The 12444-nt window shown below is 42.9% G+C and overlaps 1 protein-coding gene across 4 annotated transcripts in view; it reads right to left on the bottom strand.

Moving 5' to 3' along the window:
- Positions 1-11270, bottom strand: part of FER (tyrosine-protein kinase Fer) — a 751747-nt gene extending 740477 nt beyond the window's left edge. For 2 of the 4 annotated variants that reach the window (XM_067159229.2, XM_067159236.2), the window contains exon 1: positions 10495-11267. In XM_067159229.2, coding sequence (XP_067015330.2) covers positions 10495-10722 — 228 coding nt within the window. In that variant the 5' untranslated portion in view covers positions 10723-11267. Of the gene's footprint in view, positions 1-10494 lie in introns of all 4 variants that reach the window. The other 2 variants (XM_067159220.2, XM_068231044.1) reach the window with 2 other exon arrangements.
- Positions 11271-12444: the final 1174 nt, after the last annotated feature.

The raw sequence follows: 12444 nt of genomic DNA, 5'->3' as shown, positions 1-12444 counted from the left end.
AGGCTATTAGTTTAAATATCAAATACACAAGCTTGTGAAAAATTACAAAGCCTTGGAACAAAATCTTTAGGCCTACAAATAAAATTATTATTTTCTGTGTGTACTTCAAATTTTTGACTCATATTTCGTTTTTATATTAGCTAAATGATTGGCGTCAAGGTATTCGAATCAGAGGTTCTGGGTTCGATTCCAGGACGGGTCGGGGATTTTAATCGCATCTGGTTAACGCACTACACTAACAAATACCGCAGAAAATCGCCATAGTGAATGCATCCCTCCACACAGGGTTGAAATCAGGAAGGCTCTCCACACAGGGTTGAAATCAGGAAGGCTCTCCACACAGGGTTGAAATTAGGAAGGGTATCCGGACAAAAAACAGGGCCAAGTCAACATGTGTACAACACCGTTCACACCGCCGGCGATAGGAAAACAACAGATAGGGAATCTGCCACCTGGGCGACTGCCCTAAATGCAGATCAGTAGTGATTGATTGATTGATTGATTGATTGAATGATGATTTCGTTTTCGTGATGGTGGTGATTACTGTTTTTGTGAGAAATTAGAACGGTGCCACCATCCTCCTTTAAAAATAAACAGAAAAAATTCGAATAGGTGCGACTCCCTTTTAGGGAAAAAAGAAGGGAAAGGCCACGAAGGACGTGAAAATTTAAGACTCCCTGGGCTTGGCAAACATCGTACCGTGGGGGTCGGAAGAGAACAAGAGTTGATCAAGAGAGGCCGGATATGAAATAGAATATATTTATTTATCATCTACAGAATTGTATGTTACCAAAAGGATGACATGACTTGTTCTTCTCCTTCAGACACACCCAGGTGACGATTTCATGTTGACCTTCCCTATACTTTCTGTACATATAACCAGTTGCCTTATTAGTGAATGTCAAATCCTTTACAGCACACAGCAGTAAATACTTACACCAGGAAATTTCGATATAGAATTGTGTTTGTGTCTGAAGGTATCATTCTCTAAACAATGCCGGCGAGAGAAAAAATAATGTTGATCTGCAAGGAGGGAGCAGTACATAGCTCAGGCAGGTTAGAGGGGATACCCGGAGATTAAGCTAATGAGGCCCATTCCCTGCTGCAGTGACCGCAAATGTCCTGTAACAACTGGGGAATTTCTGTGAGTTGGCACAAGTTTATCTCAGTGACCGCAAATGTCCGTGATTTTGTGATGACCGCAATTGTCCGTGACCGCAAATGTCCGGACACCCTATTAAATTATTTAAGAAAAGACTAGATAAACAACTGATAGGCAATCTGCTACCTGGGTGACTGCCCTAGATCCGTGGATTGAAGGGAAGCGCGAGTCACCGCGCACCTCATCCCTCCTGCGGTCATCGCAAGCACCTGTGCTGTCCGGATTCGTGAATTTTGAGACTCATTAGAGTGTTTACTTTAGCCACCAGTTTGTAGTCGTGAGTTTTGATACTATTTGTTACTAATTTTAACCCGTGAGTTTTGAGACTCGTGAGTTTTGACACGTAACCCCCACCTCTACCGCCTCAGGGGCAGTGTCCTGGAGCTTCAGACTCTTGGTCGGGGGATACAACTGGGGAGTATGACCGGTACCTCGCCCAGGCGGCCTCACCTGCTATGCTGAACAGGGGCCTTGTGGAGGGATGGGAAGATTGGAAGGGATAGGCAAGGAAGAGGGAAGGAAGCGGCCGTGTCCTTAAGTTAGGTACCATCCCGGCATTCGCCTGGAGGAGAAGTGGGAAACCACGGAAAACCACTTCCAGGATGGCTGAGGTGGGAATCGAACCCACCTCTACTCAGTTGACCTCCCGAGGCTGAGTGGACCCCGTTCCAGCCCTCGTACCACTTTTCAAATTTCGTGGCAGAGCCGGGAATCGAACCCGGACCTCCGGGGGTGGCAGCTAATCACGCTAACCACTACACCACAGAGGCGGACGTTTGTACTTATTACTTTTGCAATTGTAGGCGTCGTTGGCGGGAAAGCACTTCACATGTGTATGATTACGTTTGTCTCGTCCGTGTGTTGATTATTTTACACAGAGCTGAGACTTAAGAATATCCGAATAATGGTTTAATGTCTTGATTTTTGTGATGTTTCGTGATTAGATCAGTGGCTTAGCAGTTGGCTTCTCACTCGGAAGGCTGAGGTACAAATCCCGGTCGATCCTGGGTTGAAACTTTCATCTCAAAAATCATGTGGCGTCAGGAAGGGCATCCAACCTTAAAACCTTGGTCAAAACCAAAATGAGTCTGGGTGGCTACAGTGATCCCAGAAAAACCTGGGATAATGTTCAGGAGACAGATGATAGGAAATGCGCTTTTCAGTAGACTTTTTTTTTGCTAGTTGTTTTACGTCGCACCGACACAGATAGGTCTTACGGCGACGATGGGACAGGAAAGGGCTAGGAGTGGGAAGGAAGCGGCCGTGGCCTTAATTAAGTTACAGACCCAGCATTTTCCTGGTGTGAAAATGGGAAACCACGGAAAACCATTTTCAGGGCTGCCGACAGTGGGGTTCGAACCTACTATCTCCCGAATACTGGATACTGGCCACACTTAAGCAACTGCAGCTATCGAGCTCGGTCTTTTCAGTAGACTATGATAGCATTTCTCTCTCTCTATGTTCAGGCCTTCCTCTCAACCCTCTTTCTCTTTAAAACGAAATTAGTAATTGTTTATAATTATCCTTATCCCTTGACTTGAACACCTTTCACAAAATTATACCCAGTCGTTTCCCCGTGATACTGTAACAGATACATCATATTGTACTGAACCCAGCATTAACTATTATTTGCCCTGTTTGATATGAAATCCAAATATCAGGTTAATATTCAAACAGTCCAAACAGAGATAACATCTTACATTGTTTATTTAAGACAGAGCACATGGGGAAAAATGACGAAAAGTCTAAAATTGTAATCATCTTCACTATCATTCATCATGCAAAAAATAGCTCGCGATAGCTGCAGTCGCTTAAGTGCGGCTAGTATCCAGTATTCGGGAGATAGTAGGTTCGAACCCCACTGTCGGCAGCCCTGAAAATGGTTTTCCGTGGTTTCCCATTTTCACACCAGGTAAAATGCTGGGGCTGTACCTTAATTAAGGCCACGGCCAACTCCTAGGCCTTCCCTATCCCATCGTCGCCATAAGACCTATCTGTGTCGGTGCGACGTAAAGCAACTAGCACAAAAAATTGCGCGAAAGTAAGTGTGTTCGCAATTTCCATTATTTGCATTTTTTTAGTGTGATTAATATTAATGGAGACATTTGTGAATTAATTTTAGACCCTACTCCAAATTACCACTTCATCTTGCACGAATCGTTTAAGTTACAACTTGTTTCTCCTTAAAACAGAATATTGAGTTTCACGAAAATATGTTCAGCCATTTTTATGTGATGCTTCGACAAACTGTTTTCCCAATCCATGAAAAAAAACTAAAAATATGGAGCAGTAAGTCAAAATTTAGAGATAAAAGTAAATATATGCTTAAAATTAACAGATAAAAACACACTCAATAGAAATTTCGCATTATTCCAGAGTCATTTAAAATGTCATCATGGTCCCACATGGCCTGCGGACAATGTATAATATATAATAATGGCGGCTACAGACGACAGTAGAATTCCAACGCTGAGTGGACACAAAGGCAGAGATTACAGTTGTCAATGATAACAATTGATTTATCCCTTGAGGTAGGCCTAACTGTTTAGATTCCAAAATTGTACCACGCCGTCACTTTCGTTTTTCACAAGCGACCGAGCTCGATAGCTGCAGTCGCTTAAGTGCGGCCAGTATCTAGTAATCGGGAGATAATGGGTTCGAATCCCGCTGTCGGTAGCCCTGAAGATGGTTTCCCATGGTTTTCCGTGGCTTCCCATTTTCACACCAGGCAAATGCTGGGGCTATACCTTAATTAAGGCCGCGGCCCCTTCCTTCCCATTCCTAGGCCTTTCCTGTCCCATCGTCACCATAAGACCTATCTGTTTCGGTGCGACGTAAAGCAAATAGAAAAATAAATCACAAGCGTTTGTCCTTCCACCGAGTCACTCGCACTTTGTTTTCCCTCCTTCATCGACACAGAGTTAGAGATGAAAATGCGCCCGGGACTGTACCTTGGGGTTCCAAAGATAAGGCAAGTACAGTATATTTAACAGAAACTGAGCCGACCAGGAACAGCCTGGAAGGTGAAAGAAACCTTCCTTCAGCTTTTTAGTTTCGTTTTGAGTTAAGCCCATATACCCTTCCCGACGTCACGTGATTGATCAGGTAATATTCCAACTAGCGATCCTCCGGGATTCAAGCCTTGGTCATCTGCACAGCTAGAAGCGAATCAATCAATATCAATATGATCTGCATTTAGGCCTGTCGCCCAGGTGGCAGATTCGCTACTCCCCTGTGGATGGGGGCGGTACAATAACACCCACGGTATCCCCTGCCTGTTGTAAGAGGCGACTAAAAGAGGCCACAAACCGGGCGAGTTGGCCGTGCGGTTAGGGGCGAGCAGCTGTGAGCTTGCATTCGGGAGATAGTAGGTTCGAACCCCGCTATCAGCAGTCCTGAAGGTTTTCCGTGGTTTGCCATTTTCACACCAGGCAAATTAAAGGCCACGGCCGCTTCCTTCCCACTCCTAGCTCTTTCCTATCCCATTGCGGCCATTGTATCGGTGCGACGTAAAGCAAATTGTAAAAAAAAAAAAAAAAAAAAGGGAGGCCGCAGGGCTCTCAACTTGAGAGCGTGGTTTGGCAACCACGGGGCCATTAGCTAAGTCCTGGCATTGTTTTCTCCTTTTTGTGCCAGGCTCCTCACTTTCTTCTGTCCTATCCGACCTCACTTGGTCAACCCTTGTTCTTTTCCACGGTGTTCGCCAACTGGAAAAGATCGAGAGGAAATTCAGGACGATTTGTTGTAGGAGATTTCCGATTAAAGAGCAATGTTACGAAAATGTTGCAAACTTTGGAGTCTGGGGAGGTTTGGGAGACGAGCTGTTCGACTAAGCGGGATGTTCCGAGCAGTCAGTGGGTAGGGAACGTGGAATGACATCAGTAGACAAAATAAGCATGGGTGGTACTTTTAAAGATAAGATCATAATATGAAGATAAAATTGTAAATTAAGAAGATAAATTGGGGAAAACATTCATTTATAAGAAGAGGAAGTAGGGATTGGAATATGAAGGGAAATGTCCACATTCCTTGAAATTATTTAAGGAAAGTCTAGGTAAACAATTACTTGACACGGAATCTGCCACCCGGTTAACAGCCATAAATGCAGATCAATGACTGATTGGATAATTACGTAAACAAATGGATTATCATTAGAAGAAGGATTCAGATGTCACATTCTGGTTCCCAGAATGGCAAGTCTCTTCTTACCGATCAACAGCAAAGCTGTGGAATTATCAAGGGAGCCAATTTACAACAATATCAGATGCGTTACTCTATTGTTCTATACTATATATTAATATGATTATCTTCCAAATCGACCATTATTATTTTCGGAACGATCTCGATCAGCTTAGGTGTGTTGATATTACAGAATGCTCCCAAAGTGGGAGGTAATGGAGGGGGGAGGGGTGGGTGAGTACAACTCAAAACAATACATTCCATTGAACATATGTCTTACGGTTGATCGTTAACGAGCTACGCCTGTGTTAGTTGTTAGCTGTAATTGGGGAATATTTCGTATTTGGACACGCTGTTAAGGATATTGCAGTACTTTGCCAGCGTGTTCAAAAGGCTGCCATCGAATACGTGCAATGCCTGGAGTGTTCGAACGTGCCCGGCTACGTCTCTTGTATCGATTACGATACGAGCGTTAATGCAAATGTCCCCCTTTTTACTTATTATATTTTTAATTAATTAACAAACTAAGAATATTTTATTTAAGCTCGGCTGTTAGAACTGACACAGTTATACGTAGAATACAGCTTCGGCAAACCCTCCAAACACTTGTACGAACATTTCAATTAATGTTATTATGATCCGAATATTAATATTATTCATTTTATTGGTTTTACATTCCACTAACTACTATTATGGATTTTGAAGACGGTGAGGTGCCCAAATTTTGTTCCACAGGAGTTCTTTAAGATGCCGGTAGATATACCGACACGAAAGTGACATATACAGTGTGTCCACTTTCATATACCACTGGATTAAGCGGGGATTGAACCCGCCAACTTGGGCTCAATCACACAGCGTATTTATTATTATTATTATTATTATTATTATTATTATTATTATTATTATTATTATTATTTTGCCATGTGTTTAATGTCTCTTCAACGGCATCGACTTCAAGATTATTTCCGTCGGAGTGCCTGAATTTTGCATTTATCTTCGATTTTTATTTATTTTTAACATTCTGGTATCGATAAGTCTACTGAGGCGGGTTTTTAGCACTCTAAAATGTCGAACGACTGTATAGAGATTCAATCCTGCGACCGTGTGCATAAGATGAGTGGGCAACTATGCTATGTTGACGTGTCCATGGGAATAAATGTATTGCAGTATTATACTAGTACTCTGCTATACGATAGGCTAGATAAATATAGCTGCAGATATCAGACCTATGGTTATATTTTCCTCATTTGACTGTTATATAGAACAGCATTCGAATATTCTCAGTCAGTGAAATCAAAATCCACAGTCTGTTTCCAGTTATACGACTGGGCCAGGAATGGAATGAATGAAGCCCCATCTAACGGCGAGGATAGGAATTATGCCGGCTGCCGAAGCCTGTCGCACTTCTCTGGGGCAATGATTAATGGCTGACAGATCAAATAAAATGATGTAGGAGTGTGTTGCTGGAATGAAAGGTGACAGGGAAAACCGGAGTACCCGGAGTAAAACCTATCCCGCTTCCGCTTTGCCCAGTACAAATCTCACATGGATTGATTGACCGGGATTTGAACCACGGAACCAAGCGGTGACAGGCCGGCGCACTGCCGCCAGAGCTACGGAGGCTACGATGGCTACGATATTCTCAGTCCGTACATTTGATAAATTACGCGAAAAATTCCGCTGTACTGCCGAACACGTGTGTCACCAGGTTAATATGAATGAAAGGTAATCCTCCTCCTTCAGCCAGACGGTTAATCGTAATTACCTCAGCCAAGATTGATTCTATCACAAATATTGTACTGATCGAGTGGCTGTGCAGTTAGGGTCAGGAAGATGCCAGCTTGCATTCGGGAGATAGTGGGTTCGAATTGTAAGGTTTTCCGTGGTTTACACTTTTCACACCAGACAAATGCTGGTGATGTACCCTAATCAAGGCCACGGTCGATTCCTTCCCACTCCTAGCTCTTTCCTGTCACATCCTCACCGTAAGACCTGAGCCTATCTGTGTCGGTGTGACGTAAAGCAAACTGTATTTTTTAAAATTTTATAATAACATAAAATGTTCTAAATTACATTTACATTACATCGTTGTTTGTAACTTTTCTCAATAAAATCAAAACTGTTGTTCAAAATATGAGCAAAATATATTTTCTTCCTCGTTTGATTTCTTAATGCCAATTGGCCTAGTATCTAAGTATCTAATTGTAAAATATACTCCGAGCTTCATAAATTGTTTCTATCTTTCTTAATCCATTTACCCACCAGGGATCCCACTTCGACAGACTTTGGTTCGGGGGATACAACTGGCCAGGTGGACCAGTACCTCGCCCAGGCGGTCTCAGCTGCTGTGCTGAACAGGGGCCTTGCGGAGGGACGTGAATATTGGAAGGGATAGATAAGGAAGAGAAAAGGAAGCGGCCGTGGCCTCAAGTTAAGTACCATCCCGGTATTTGCCTGGAAGAAAAATGGTAAACCACGGAAAACCACTTCGAGGATGGCTGAGGAGGGAATCGAACCCCCCTTTACTCAGCTGACCTCCCGAAGCTGAGTGGACCCCGTTCCAGCCCTCGTACCACTTTTCAAATTTCGTAGCAGAGAACCCTGGCCTCCGGGGGTGGCAGCTAATCACACTCACCACTACACTACGTAGGCGTACGTTATATACACATACAAAAATTGGACCAGTGGTCTCTGTGTCTCTAGTTTGGTTATGTGTTTTGTCTTTTTCCCTCGTGGTTTAACGTCGCACTCAGATAGAATTTTGCCGACGATACAATAGGAAAGGGTTAGGACTGGGAAGGAAACGGTCGTGGCCATAATTAAGGTACAGCCCCAGCACTTTCTTGGTGTGGAATATCGGAAACCACGGAAAACCATCTTCAGGGTTGTCGATGACGGGGTTCGAATCCGCCATTCCCGAGTACAAGCTTACCTTTACACGAACTATACCATGCAGCCAACTTGTTCGGTCTAAGGTCATTATAATTATTCCATGTGAGGAGTTCTTAGTCAAAGAAAATTCTATAATTTTGATCATTTATATAATCGCTCAAAAATATAATGGGCGCATGGTGTACGGTAGTAGGCCATGTTCCTCGCATTTAATATTTAATCAGACTTAATTTTAATTATCATCAGATTAATTCTCTTCTCATGTAGTCCGCCTCCGCAGCGTAACGTTTAGTGTTATTAGCTGCCGTCCTCGGGGGCCCGGGTTTGATTCCGGTACAGATTCCCACTACTGCTATAAATTTAAGAGTGGCACGAGGTCTGGTATGTGGTTGAAATGGTACATGCAGCTCACCTCTATTGGGGGTGTGCCTGAAAAGAGCTGCACCCCCACGGGATGAGGACACGAGTTTACTTACTTTACTTCTCATGTGGATACCCACACCAAACATATACTGTATCTAGCTTATAGGCTCAATTGCTTCTGAGAATGTAGCTGCGAGGAACTTATACAATACCATGTGCTCATTCTACCCATCTTCATCATCACACTCAAATGGGTCAACTAGATATACCTGCAGCAAGCCTCTTCGGAGGTCACACATCACTGTACACTTCCTGGGCAAAAAGTGATCAGCAGATATTTCATTCCCGAGAATTCCCGACAGAAACAGAGGGAACATAATTATCATCCATATTTCTTGGCTAGTTTTTTATAATCTGCTTTACGTCGCACCGACACAGATCTTATAGCGACAATGTGATAGGAAAGGGCTAAGAGCGGGAAGGAAGCGACCGTGGTACAGTCCCAGCATTTGCTTGGTGTGAAAATGGGAAACCATGGAGAACCTCTTGGGTAGTTAATACACATACTGTATATTTGTCACCACTTTGCCAGTCAAAGGATGCACTCCTATGCTTTTCAAGCAAGTTTAAATAGTAACATTACCGAGCTCGATAGCTGCAGTCGTGGCCATTATCCAGTAATCGGGAGATAGGGGTTCCCACTGTCGGCAGCCCTGAAGATGGTTTCCCGTGGTTTCCCATTTTCACACCAGGCAAATGCTGGGGCTGTACCTTAATTAAGGCCACGGCCGCTTCCTTCCCATTCCTAGGCCTTTCCTATCCAATCGTCGCCATAAGACCTATCTGTGTCGGTGCGACTTAAAGCAAATAGAAAAAAAAAAAAGTAACATTTCCTACGAATTGCCTGTTTGTTACTTTGCTAACATCTTAATAGCACTTAAACTGGTAATGTGCATATTAGACAAATGTATAATTAAGAGTGATACAAGAAATATTTTACTACGAAAGACCATATCATGGGAAGGTATGTGAAGAGTACGCTGATTCCCCCTTACGAGAGTCCGCACAGTTACTGGGTCAGGTAGCGTAGATACTTCAAATGTATTTATATAGAATAATAATGTTATTGTTTTTACGTCCCACCAACTACTTTTGACGGTTTTCGGAGACGCCGAGCTGCCGGAATTGCGTCACGCAGGAGTTCTTTCACGTACCAATAAATCTATCGACACGAGGCTGACGTACTTGAGAACCTTCAAATACCACCCGGAATGAGGCAGGATCGAACCTGCCAAGTTGGAGTCAGAAGGCCAGCCCCTCAACCGTTCGAGCTACTCAGCCCGATTATATATTATTATTATTATTATTATTATTATTGGTACTATATATGATCACAATCCTAGCTTGGCAGAGGAGCACCTGTAAGAACTCACGACACCGAGTATCGCTGGATGATTATCGAATTGAAGTAAGACAGATAGACGAATGCAATCACAATAAGTTTTATTTGTTAACCAAATGTAAAGGAATTATCATGTAAAGAAAAAAGTATATACGTGAAGTACGAACCACACTGCAAATTGAAATCTTCTGTAATTCCCTCTTTCGACAAAGGACTACGGAATAAATATTACATAGGTGATCACGACTTAAGTTTTCACGGGTTCAGCCTGACGCCACTGAGATTTTATCCTCAAGCAAACATTTAGTATTCAACGGTATGACATTTTTTCCAACCCACCCCTTCCACTTCCCTAACATCCTCATTTTTTGGAGGTATTTTTTTCATTTTTCAAAGGGATTACAGCCTTGACGTCTAGACCTTTTAACATATGTTTCAGATCAAAATACAATTTGAACAATGTATTAATTAAGATATCAACAAAGATTCGACTTACCTGTGCCACTAAACTCCCCGACAAATCTTCAGCCCGCTCGATTTTCTGGCCCTGCACGGCCACGGAAGTTAGCGCCAGGGCATAATCACGGTCACTTTTCACTTTGTTTGCAATGCAACGGCGAATTGTATCCAACAGTCGAAGCTCTGCATCTTGCCTACAGAGCAGAGCCTCGTGGGCAGCCCTGCTTTGGAGATTTGTAGAAAACCCCATCTGCCAGACAACCATGGACGATGAAATAAACTTTTTTAAACCTGCGCTTTACGCTGCTTAGGTGCAGCCTAAGCTTTAAAAGGCATCACAATGGACCAAAATCAAACATTCACTCATACAGCATTGTTGCGCAAATTTATTTATTATGTGGGGTTAACTAGACAACAACCACTCGAAGAATTCACTGTAAAAAGGAACCTACTTGAGAATGCTAGAGAATAAAATAGTGTCCGTCTTGAAATATACGCCAGATTTAAAAATAGTGAAACCTACGGAAGAAAATTGCTAACATTGACATGTTAGTTCTTTTTATATTTTTCTGAAACATGCACGCCGGTATGCCCAAGTATAACTGAAGGCAGGTCTTCAAATATTAAGAATAGGCCAATATAACACTGAAAAACTTATTAAACCACTCGGCACTTTGATGCACGAATACTTCATTTTCACAGAGCCTGGCACACAACCACACGCAACGAACCTCCCGTGTCAACTAAACATCATCCATAGTAGCACCAAGTCTCGCTAGATGGCACCGTGTATCGGCTGTCCTGTGGGCCGCTTGAAGAAAGCATCCAGTTATAGAACAATAGACATTCTGTATCGTCCTGTGTACGGTTATTCTAGAGAACTGGAGTAATAATCGTATGGCCTCCGTTACCGTGTACAGCGCACGTCAAATCCGTCAGTTGAATGAAACGTAACTGTTGTATCCTGTTGAGTGCTCTAAAGAGCAAGCAGTAAACTTCATTGTTTCAGGAAAACATACCCAGACAACCTACTGTAGGTGGGTGGCTGTTGTTTGTAAACAGGCACGGATTCAGTTTTCCGCATATCCTGCTTACTGGGGAAGGGTACTAGAGATAATAGGCGTGCGGCGCAATTTTTTCAAGTAATTGACTCCTGCCAAATTATTGCGGAAGGAGTGTGATAGCCGAGTGATACAGTCAATAACTTCTTACCAAGGCGGTCGCGGTTCAAATCCTGGCCAATGCGTGTGGGAGGTTTGAAAAGAAAAGTCGCATTACTGTGGATATGAAGATTTGGAGGTCCCGTGGCTATGATCACAATTTCAATAGTCGCTTTGCTTTGGCTGGTGGCGGACCAAATTAAAGCACAGGATTTACAACATCAACGACGTTTAAATCAAAGACATATGTTCACGCCTTAAGCAAACATTTTATCGAGCGAGTTGGCCGTGCGGTTAGAGTCGCACAACTGTGAGCATGAATTCGGGAGATAGTGGGTTCGAACCCCACTCTCGGTAGCCCTGAAGATGGTTTTACGCGGTTTCCCATTTTCATGCCAAGCAAATGTTGGGGCTGTACCTTAATTAAGGCCACGGCTGCTTCCTTCCCACTCCTAGCCCTTTTCTATCTCATCGTCGCTTTAAGACCTATCTGTGTCGGTGCGACGTAAAGCAAATTTAAAACAATTAAAATAATATAAAATCAAAACACTTTCAGATTATAATTCCACCAGGTACACATTTCCTAAGACCAGAAACGAAAGGAAATTGAACGCATAACATTACTGTATAGTTAGATTAGCAATCACCCACGGCTTTGCTCGCGAGGGATTTCGTGATTTGTTAAAAGTAATCGTTTCTCAGTACTGTACTAAGACATTATCTGGAAATCAATAAAGTATTAAAACTCACCGAAAAATGTGGTTTCATTTATCTCAGAAACGCTTTGTAAACCACGTTTGTGACCTTTTGGGGCTAAGAAGACCATA

The sequence above is a fragment of the Anabrus simplex genome, chromosome 1 (assembly GCF_040414725.1).
Source record: "Anabrus simplex isolate iqAnaSimp1 chromosome 1, ASM4041472v1, whole genome shotgun sequence".
Lineage (NCBI taxonomy): Eukaryota > Metazoa > Arthropoda > Insecta > Orthoptera > Tettigoniidae > Anabrus > Anabrus simplex.
Note: the sequence above shows the minus strand (reverse complement) of the source record. Positions and strands in the feature narration are given on the sequence as shown.